The sequence below is a fragment of the Eutrigla gurnardus genome (assembly GCF_963514095.1).
Source record: "Eutrigla gurnardus genome assembly, chromosome: 13".
Lineage (NCBI taxonomy): Eukaryota > Metazoa > Chordata > Actinopteri > Perciformes > Triglidae > Eutrigla > Eutrigla gurnardus.
The window spans coordinates 1,704,751-1,715,658 of NC_139936.1; the positions used below are offsets into that span (position 1 = coordinate 1,704,751).

The window sequence follows — 10,908 nt, forward strand, 5'->3', positions numbered from 1 at the left end:
CTTCTGTTCCGTGTGTTACTTCAAAAAAAGACTGGTATGTTATATTAATAAGTTGAACAATATGACTGGATCAGATCTTAAAACATTATTTTCATTTCAGCTCAACTTTAAGAGACCAAAGCAGCATAAATACACATAAATGTATGAACACGACTGAGAATCAACATCCAGTTCATGAACTTTCTTCCCGTCACAAAAGAGTTTTTAACGAACCGCTTTACGAGCTCAAACCTGCCTAACGAGCCTCGGTTTAAATCCATATTAGTCCATCATTTTATATGAATTCTTAAGAAAAAGCAGCTGGAACTCGATCGCAGCATTTGATGGTGAAGTTCTTAATTGTTTTCAGTGTGAAGCCGGTGAAACCTGAGAATCATAAAACTGCTCTTTAAACTGTTATAAAACCACACAGGCTGATGGAATACAATTTAAAAAAATAAATAAATAAACTCAGGATCGTCGAGTCATTTTTATTCTTACAGCCCAAAATCACAAATAGACCTTTCATTCAGAAGAAAACACTTTTAATATGAAAACATTAAATAAAGCAAAAAGCGTTTGTGAAGTCTTTGTTTGACATGATTTTAAAATGATAAATGTGATGAGCTGGGGGGGGCTCTCCGGTCCTGGACTCGGGGGAGGGGGACTCGGCGGACCACCACAGACCACATTGACTTTGTGGTCAAAGGGTCTGAGCGCTGTGGTGTGAAGTCTCCGACACGAGGGAAGTCATTAGTCTTCATTAGCGCTGGCAGGACTTTCTGATCTGTGCTGTGAAGTCGTCATTTGCTCGCTTTGCCAGGCAAGCTAGATCTGAGCCTTGTTGTCTTATGTGGGACCAAATGTGGACCGGCCGGCCCCCCCAGATCTGAGACCACATCCCCTCCGTGAATTAGATCGGGGATGACACATTATTTATTAGTTTAATCGTCTGCAAACTTCTTGTTGAGAAAAAAACTTTTTACACAAAACTTTGGATTAAATATAAACTCGACTCAAAATGCAAATACTTCAGTAGAATATTCAGGTATCTCTACTTTAATTGAGTATTAATTTCCTCCTACATTTTAAACTAATATCTGAACTTTCTTCTACTCACACTTTAAATTAACAGGTTACTTTAGTTTTAATGCATTTGAGGAGAATTATCGATTATTATTTCAAATGAATATGACGTGAGATTCTTTGAGTACACTTCAGAGTACTTTTCCAATTAGAGTAAAGAATCAGTACTTCTACTCGAGTAGAAAACATCTCAACGTTTGCCTCCTCTACAGCAGATAAAGTGAAAGCAGTCGACCCGTTGCCAAGGCGATGGGCGTCCTGTGACATCACGTTGTCTCCGGCCACAGGCTTGCTATCTCCACAAACTCCTCAAAGTGGCCAATTAAGCATCAAAAGGGGGGGGGGGGGGGGGCATGCTGCATGGCTAATGTGGGTGAAAGGTGTGAGATTTCTCGTCAGGCCACTCCGGCCTTTACGGGCGGCCGGAGAGCCGTCTGATCCCCGGCTGCCTGTATATTGGCAGCTGTTAACCGTCGGGGGGGTATCTGTGCAGTTAAAGCAAATGGCCAGAGACCGACAGCCGGGAGGAGGAGCGCCGCCGCCGCCGGTCCGGAGGAGATCTCCGTTTATAATATCATATAATATCATATGATCAAGGTTTTTACCCCGAAAGGATCTTTAAAGTGTCTTCATCACGACATTCAGGGCCTGAAACCACGTCTGGATATGAGGAGGGGACGTCGTCATGGCGACGGCACCCGACTACAGTTCTGAAGCCTCGAGTTCGGCTCTTTTGGATTCTTTGCAACCGGTGGAGGAAGTGACCATATTTGGACTGTGGAGGAGCGACGGGTGGCAACCTTACTGGATCTGGATCCATCTGGATTCTGTAGTCCATAACTGGTCATCTTAGTAGCTAACTAGCGACCTGTCAATCAGCAGGTAAGCCCCGCCCCCTAAAGCATCCCCTGCTTCCTGGTCTGGTGGACTCTAAATGGACCATAATGGACTAAATGAACATCATGCTGGATTGAAGAAGACTTGAAACTCATGTTTACAATGTTTACGGAGTAGAAAGTCGGTTTGTAACGTCGTCCTCCCTGATGTGTCATCCAGGCTGCCTGTGACCCCTGACCCCCACCCCTGGTATTTGCCCCCAGGCCACCGGTGCTTTCCCCAGTCACACCTGTCACCTCCAGACCCGGAGTGTAATGGGATCGACACGGCCGCTGCTGAAACGTACACCTCGCCTCACACGCCAGCACACGCCGCCGCCGCTCGCCATCACGGAAATCTCCTTAATTCTCACGTTAAACCCTCGTGACCCGGCGAGGAGAGCCACGCCGCAGCCGCCATTAATAACCCCTCGACTTCCTCAAGGCCAATGTTTGACCACCAAGAGGGGGGGGGGGGGGTGATGCTGCATCTTTAAAGTGCATCATTAAGACCTGAACGTTGTCATCACTTTTTATCGGCATCGACCGCTCGGCAGCTTTAAAGACACTCGTCAATGTTTTCACAGGAACGACCACTGACTCTCCAGAACGCTGTTAAAACGGCCGTTTCTCTGCTTTTAAAGCCTAAATCTCACACACACACACACACCTACACACACACACACGTACACACACACACACACACACACACACACACACCTACACACACACACACACACACACACACACCTACACACACACACACGTACACACACACACACACACGCACACACACACACACACACACACATATAGTATTGTATTTGGTTGTGCGTCTGCTTACAGAGTCATTGTATGCAGCAGAGCTGACACACAATGAGTGGAAGCGATGCGTTCGTGTCGGAGGAGCTTCAATTCAAATGTTCATGATGAAGAGGAGGAAGAGGAGCCTGCGAGCGTTTAGCATCTGTGTTGAGGCCCATGAATGACACACCCGTGGATGTTTTTTTGGACGGCGGGAGGTGGAGGTCTTCAGTCTCAGACCCCCCCTCCATTCAGGGCCCACTTGGGCTCGTGGTGCTAACTGGCTGTTAATTGCCTTCCATACAGCGGCCTTTCTCCTCATGCAGGGAGCAGCTCCTTCAAGGGAAACTAGCCTAATGAGATTATCTATCAGAGCATGGGTCTGTCTAGACACCCCAATACACAACTCCCCCCAGCCTGCAGAGGGTCCAGAGGACGCCCTCAGGTAGAAGTTACCTGCACAAAGCTGCCTGTTATCATTACACCATTATGGGTTTACACCCGCCGCCTCATTCCTATTATTATTGTTATTATTGTTATTTATTATTATGTAGAACGCTGCAAAGGTTGAATGAATCCTGTTTTATTGCATCTTCATGTAAAGCAGAATGTTTGTTTTTATGAAAATGACTCAAAAACAGAGGATTGTGTTTGTCTGTGTGTTTTGGTATTTACCACACACACACACACACACACACACACACACACACTAAATGCCGGTGATGTGTGTGTATGATGTATATTTAGAGATGGTGGAGCGGCGGGGAAGTGCGTCCGTATTTGTTTTAAAGTCTCTTAGCAGTTAATAAAGATGCGTTTCCTCGGCCCCCTTCCTGTGGGACGCTATCAGGGCTCTGTTAAGTCCCTTTGATTTCCTGCAGCCAATCACAGCGGGGCTCTGACTCAGCATTGTGCCACTTCAAAGCCTGGGAACGGCCCTCCAGACCCCGCCCACTCCGGGGCTCCCCTTAAAGAGTCATGGTCACCCCTCCCAGCAGGACTCAGAGCTCTGAACCCTCCACTGACCTTCTGATCCGGAGCTGCTGGATTTCTCTGTTTTGGACTTTCTTCACGGTCTGAAGCTGCAGGAACTATATCACACATTCCTGGATTCACCTCCCGGTGCATGAAGCTGCAGCTGAACCTGAACCATGCAGTCCATCAGAGGTGAGTCCACTTAGAAACCTCAGACGGTCTGGGTCTTCATGTTCACCACAACGCGTTGCTACCGTGACTCTCCTTCTGCTTTCAGACCTGAAGCCCGGCTTCGGCGGCCCCCCTCCCTCCTCCATGGCCCCGGGCCCCGACGCCTACCTCCAGGGCAACATCAGGCTGACTCTGGAGGACCCTGAACTCTGGAAGACCTTCTGTGGGATCGGGACTGAGATGATCATCACCAAACCGGGCCGGTAAGAGGACGGCAGTGTGGAGAGTCTTGCTGCACGTTTGGTTTTATTCATCATCATCTCCCCGTGTTTATTCCTCATCTTCTTCTTCTCCTGTGTTTATTCCTCATCTTCTCCTCCTGTGTTTATTCCTCATATATCTTCTTCTCCTGTGTTTATTCCTCTTCTTCTCCTCCTGCGTTTATTCCTCTTCTTCTCCTCCTGTTTATTCCTCTTCTTCTCCTCCTGTGTTTATTCCTCTTCTTCTTCTCCTGTGTTTATTCCTCTTCTTCTCCTCCTGTGTTTATTCCTCTTCTCCTTCTCCTGTGTTTATTCCTCATCTTCTCCTCCTGTGTTTATTCCTCTCCTTCTTCTCCTGTGTTTATTCCTCTCCTTCTTCTCCTGTGTTTATTCCTCTCCTTCTCCTCCTGTGTTTATTCCTCTTCTTCTCCTCCTGTGTTTATTCCTCTTCTTCTCCTCCTGTGTTTATTCCTCTTCTTCTCCTCCTGTGTTTATTCCTCTCCTTCTCCTCCTGTTTATTCCTGATCATCTCCTTCTCTGGTCCAGGAGGATGTTTCCACACTGTAAGGTGAACCTGTCCGGTCTGGTCCCGTGTGCTAAGTACATCCTGCTGGTGGACATGGTCCCTGAGGACGGCTTCAGGTACAAGGTGAGACATTAAAATAAATCTACCATAGAAGTAGATGTCCCTCACTGGTTTCCAGTACCCCCCCCCCCCCCCTGTTTATCACCCCCTGACATCAAAGGGTGCTATCTCTTCCTGTTTTCTATCCCCTGCTGGGAGCCCCCGGTCTCTGTGGGTGGTATACTGGTCCCTTCTGTAAATCACCTCTAGTGTGACAGACTGCCTGACCGACTCCTCGTCTCCTTCCTTACAGTGGAATAAAGAGAAGTGGGAGGTGGCGGGGAAAGCGGAGCCCCAGCCTCCCTGCAGGACTTACCTCCACCCGGACTCGCCGGCCCCGGGGAGCCACTGGATGAAGCAGTCCGTCTCCTTCCTCAAGCTCAAGCTCACCAACAACACGCTGGACCAGCACGGCCACGTAAGTGGGAAACCAGGACCGCATGATGCCAGCGCAGGACTGGACTCCAGACTTTAAGTGTTAAAATGAAGGACCTTCTTCTTCCTGTCTGCAGATCATCCTCCACTCCATGCATCGCTACCACCCGCGCTTCCACATCGTGCAGGCCGACGACCTGTTCAGCGTCCGCTGGAGCGTCTTCCAGACCTTCACCTTCCCCGAGACCTCCTTCACGGCCGTCACGGCCTACCAGAACACCAAGGTCAGGACCTCACCTGCAGACCGCCAGCAGGGCCTCACACATTATTAGTAGGATTATTATTATCATTGTTAGGATCTCCACTGATTCTTACTTCCCTGCCTGCAGATCACAAAGCTGAAGATCGATCACAACCCGTTTGCGAAAGGTTTCCGGGACGAAGGCACGAATAAAAAAAGGTGAGCGTCCCGCCGGAAACACGCAGATTATTTCAAAATACATGAATGTTTTTATTAGCTGTGCATCCTCACTTAAACTTAACTAATAATGTGATGTATAAATAGATGAGAAGAGATGCATGTTAAAGCTGGTAGACTCATTTAAACGGGTTTAATGGACCTGATGCTGCTCTGCAGGCGCTCCAACAAGACGCCGAGCTGCCAGGACAAACGAGCCAAGATGGCGGACGCCCTGAGCCGAGACTCGGAGGAGGACAGTCCATCAGGTACGGCGTGGACCCCGTCCGTGTTCCTGCTTCCTTGTCCTCTAGGATCCCAACTCAGACCTGATTGTTGTTTTTGCGTCCCTTCAGATTTCTGCCGGTCGTCGTACGAAGGCTACGACGGGGAGGAGGGCGACCTGGCCAAGAGGAAGGAGGCCGAGGGCGTGAAGGAGGAGCGGTACTCGCCGTGGGCCCCTGAGAGGGATCCCGCCGTGAGGACCGAGTCCCCCGCCGGGTCCGACCCCCGGGACCTGTACAACACGGAGCAGCTGGTTCCCGCTCCGGCCTCCTACCAGCCGCACAGGTGAGCAGGCGTTCCATATGCAGGATCAAGACCACGATGTGGTCCGAATGTTAAAACTGACCCGCGTCCCCTTTGTGGCCCCCAGGTTCCACGAGTACGGGAAGTCCCCGTCCCCCTCCTCCAGCGTGGGCAGCAGCGGGTCAGCACGCAGCAGCAGCAGCTTCGAGTCCAGAGTCCCCGACGTGGCCACCGTCCCCGAGCACGACGCCTCCAAGCCCCGCCCCCACGAGGTTGGACCACCTCCTTGTGGCCCCCAGCACCTCGCCGCCCCCCAGGACTACACCGGGGTCCTCAACATGACCATGGCCCAGGCTGGCAAGCCGGCGGGCGTGATCGGCCACCACATCTACGGGCCGTATGGCGCCGAGCAGCCCCTGGGTCAGTGGAGCGGGCCCGGCCCGGCCCAGTACCCGCCGCCACACCACCTGACCGCCGACTACGCCACGCCGGCTGTGCATCACGGCTATCACCATGGCAACGTGGCCGAGTGGAGCCAGTACCCGCTGTTCTCCTACTCCTGCTGGTGAAGGCGGCGTCACTGATGACTGACTCTCAGTGACTTTTACCCATGATGCCGTTGGCGGCGGCGGCATGAGAATGCATGTCCAGCCCAGGCCGAGGGTCCGTCGCCCGCGGCAACACGCCTGCCGCCGCTGCTGCTTCCTGTCCAGGCGGGCGGGACATCGGAAACCGCGCTGGTGACCGTTTTAACGTTGGATTGTCTATTTATTTTGTATTTCATCTCATCGCCACGGTTAAATATTATTTTTGTAAAATAAAAACAAAACAAAAAAAGAATAAAAGTTAAGTGTGCAATGTTTGTCTGTCTTTGAAACTGTGATGTGAAAATAAAGAAGTTTATTGTGATTTAATGTCTGGTTTGTGTTTATTTGGATTCCTGAAAATAAACATCTTTACATTGAATGGATTTGGATGTCTTGATTGTAAGTAGATATAATACTTTGTCTTTATATTAAATTAGAATCATGGCGGATTATATACAATAAAGGTATATTTTTAAACATGTAGATAAATAGTGATTCCCTTCGTATCGTCGTATCTGTTTCCTGTGATTTAGTTTCATCGTGCTGCTGGACGTCGGAGCGGATTGCAGAAGTGTGTTTTTGCCCCCCCCCCTGTTTGTATTTCCTCTTTGTGGCTGTTAACGAGGGCCCTCTGGATCCCAGCATGCATCAGAGGCGTCGTGTTGGCGTGACTGCGGCTCACCTGCTGAGGTTTACCCACCGCCGTCGTAAAGCCGCCGCAGCGCTCTCCTTCCTCAATGAGCCTTAAGAGGCTTGGAAACGAGGCCGTTTGGCTGCTTTCACGGCTCCAACACAAGCTGGCCCCGTCGCCGTGGATACGGGCCGCTAATGACTGTTGTTAAGGCGGGGGGGGGGGGGGTCCTTCAGGGACGACTGGTGTGGGTTTTCCTCAGTGTGAGTCATCATGTTGGAGGAACACGCTTCATTTAGTGGTTTTAATGAGATTCTACGCCGACGATGTGATGAAGATGACATTTCTAATAAATGAATGAATATGAAGAGATCCTCCTCGTCTTGCTTTGATTTAACACAATACTGATGAAATACTAGCTGTTTGGATCCATATAACCTGTATCTGTGAGTGGACAACAGAAGATAAAGCGTCGGGTGAAATTAGATACATAACTCTATTCAATTCTTCATGTTCCCTCTTTCAAATGTTTGCTCAGTAGAATTGTGATTCAAGGATGTAAAAATATAAAAACTCAGAGGAGCAGACTGTTGTAATAACAAATATGTTTTCTACAATTTTGTAGAATATTCAGGTATACTTTTACCTGAGTATTTATTTATTTCAGAGCCTGTACTTCTACTTGAGGAGAGAACATCTGTACACATCTATACACATACAAGGATCCAGATCTCCATCCACAGGTGACCCCCCCCCCCCCCCCCCCCCACACACACACACACAGCAGGAGAGACTAGAATGAAAGTGAGCACTTAGTATTCCCTCGACACACACACACACACACACACACACACACACACACACACACACACACGGGTTAATCTGCATAGCTGCACATCAATGGGCCATCGGGCTTTAATTGCTCCTCTAATGGTCCAAAGAGCTTCGGATCGAAGCGGCACTCAGAGGACCGTAAAGGACCGGCCGGGCCGGTACGGGTCCCCAGGTGGTACTGCAGGGTCACAATGAAAAGACTACAGCAGATTGTTGGTCCCACCAGAGAACGGGGGGGGGGGGGGGCTGTCACGTCAGTGTGAAACAGAGAGGGGGGGGGGGGGGGGGGGGGGTGACAGATGTAGATGAAACAGCAGCTTCATAAAGCTGATGGAGTGGAGGCCAAATGGAGAGGAACTAGGAGAGACTGACCTCTCACAGACAAGACCATGTCTGACAAGGTCAGAGGTCAGGCCGACCTGGCTTCTATTCTGGCTCATCTAGGAGACAGGTACCGGATACAGGCCTCCACGTTCAGAACGACACAGAACTTTCCAGAACCGGATCACACAGAGTTTAGCGTTCACCAGTACGATTGGAGATCTGGAATGTTCTGTTTGACGAGGAACTTTTTTTAGTAAAGATGTCTGTCAAGCTATTCAATGTTAAACAGCTTGTAGTACACCTTCCTAGTTACCTACCTTCCTAGTTACCTACCTTCCTAGTTACCTATCTCCCTAGTTACCTACCTTCCTAGTTACCTACCTTCCTAGTTACCTATCTCCCTAGTTACCTACCTTCCTAGTTACCTACCTTCCTAGTTACCTATCTATCTAGTTACCTACCTTCCTAGTTACCTATCTCCCTAGTTACCTACCTTCCTAGTTACCTATCTCCCTAGTTACCTACCTTCCTAGTTACCTATCTCTCAAGTTACCTATCTATCTAGTTACCTACCTTCCTAGTTACCTACCTTCCTAGTTACCTATCTATCTAGTTACCTACCTTCCTAGTTACCTATCTCCCTAGTTACCTACCTTCCTAGCTACCTTCCTAGCGTCCTACCTACCTACCTAGCTACCTACGTAGCTTCCTAGCTACCTTCCTAGCGTCCTACCTACCTACCTAGCTACCTACCTACCTAGCTACCTACCTAGCTTCCTAGCTACCTTCCTAGCGTCCTACCTACCTACCTAGCTACCTACCTAGCTTCCTAGCTACCTACCTAGCTACCTACCTAGCTTCCTAGCTACCTTCCTAGCGTCCTACCTACCTACCTAGCTACCTACCTACCTAGCTACCTACCTAGCTTCCTAGCTACCTTCCTAGCGCCCTACCTAGCTTCCTAGCTACCTTGCTGCTGGTTATAATCTACCATGATTGACAGACTGATATTTATGAATATAGTGAAAATATAGTGAAAAACGCAAACGAACCTGGTCTCACCTTCAGTCACGTGTTTAAGTCCTCCATGGATTAAAGAAAACACGGAGAAGAAGCTGCACGTGCGTCTGCGGCCGCACGGGGGCACAGCGCGATAAGTGACGCAGTCACGACGTCCGCGAGCTTCAACGGCTCCTTCCGGCTAAGCGCACTAGCATGCTAACACGCTAACATACTGGGTCCAGAGAGTGGACTGGTTCTACTGGGACCAGAGAGGCCGAGTGGACTGGCTCTACCGGGACCACAGAGGTTGTGTGGACTGGTAAAACTGGGACCATAGAACGGACTGGTTCTACCGGGACCAGAGAGGACTGGTTCTACTGGGACCAGAGTGGACTGGTTCTACCGGGACCAGAGAACGGACTGGTTCTACCGGGACCAGAGAGTGGACTGGTTCTACTGGGACCAGAGAGGCTGAGTGGACTGGCTCTACCGGGACCACAGAGGTTGTGTGGACTGGTAAAACTGGGACCAGAGAACGGACTGGTTCTACCGGGACCAGAGAGGACTGGTTCTACTGGGACCAGAGTGGACTGGTTCTACCGGGACCAGAGAACGGACTGGTTCTACCGGGACCAGAGAGTGGACTGGTTCTACTGGGACCAGAGAGTGGACTGGTTCTACTGGGACCAGAGTGGACTGGTTCTACTGGGACCAGAGAGGCCGAGTGGACCGGAAGTGTGAGTATAAAGTGGACCAGATTGTGGAAGATTTCAGACCGGTGAGTACAACAAACACGCTATGAACGATACGAACCGGAACGAGTGGCTCGTTGCCTAGCAACGCAGTCGCGCGTGTGCGCGCGCCAACCGAAGCGTTCCATACGTCCACGTGGTTCCTCTGGTTCCTTGTGTTCTGCTGAAGGTTCTGGAAGAATCAGACAGCTGACAGACACACTGATGGATTGATATTATTGATCAGTGATCAGGTTCACGTTCATCCTCCACTATGACACACTGATGGATTGATATGGATTATTGATCACTGATCAGAGGTTATGTTTACATTCAGTTTAATCTTTTTTGAAGCCTAAAGATGCTCTTTAATTTAACAGTACTATAGTAGTATTTTATCATTTTCTTAGGTACAAGTATATTTTACTTGAGTACATTTCTTTGAAGTAACAGTACTTACTGGAGTACAATATTCTAGTGCTAATCTTATGTATTTATCTAATGTATTTGCTCTGATGTTCATCAATTTCCCGCAAGTAAACTTTTAAACACAACAAATCAGATTCTGATGGATGCAGAATCCTTTGGATTATTTGTGTTGAAATAAAAGTGTTTGAATAAGAAGAGAAATATCGTCCAGACCAACTTACACACATGACACAAG

At 49.2% G+C, this 10,908-nt stretch overlaps 1 protein-coding gene across 2 annotated transcripts; it reads left to right on the plus strand.

Moving 5' to 3' along the window:
- The first annotated feature begins 2,768 nt into the window (after positions 1-2,768).
- On the plus strand, positions 2,769-6,998 carry tbx16 (T-box transcription factor 16). Of its 2 annotated transcripts, XM_084024430.1 has the most exons (9): positions 3,324-3,911; positions 3,997-4,153; positions 4,697-4,799; positions 5,029-5,193; positions 5,288-5,434; positions 5,540-5,610; positions 5,788-5,876; positions 5,964-6,177; positions 6,263-6,998. In XM_084024430.1, the coding sequence occupies exons 1-9, from the start codon at positions 3,896-3,898 to the stop codon at positions 6,702-6,704; spliced, it is 1,404 nt and encodes a 467-aa protein (XP_083880556.1). In that variant the 5' UTR covers positions 3,324-3,895; the 3' UTR covers positions 6,705-6,998. The 2 variants fall into 2 exon arrangements, with proteins under 2 accessions (XP_083880555.1, XP_083880556.1); XM_084024429.1 differs by having other exon boundaries at positions 2,769-3,911; positions 5,788-6,177.
- Positions 6,999-10,908: the final 3,910 nt, after the last annotated feature.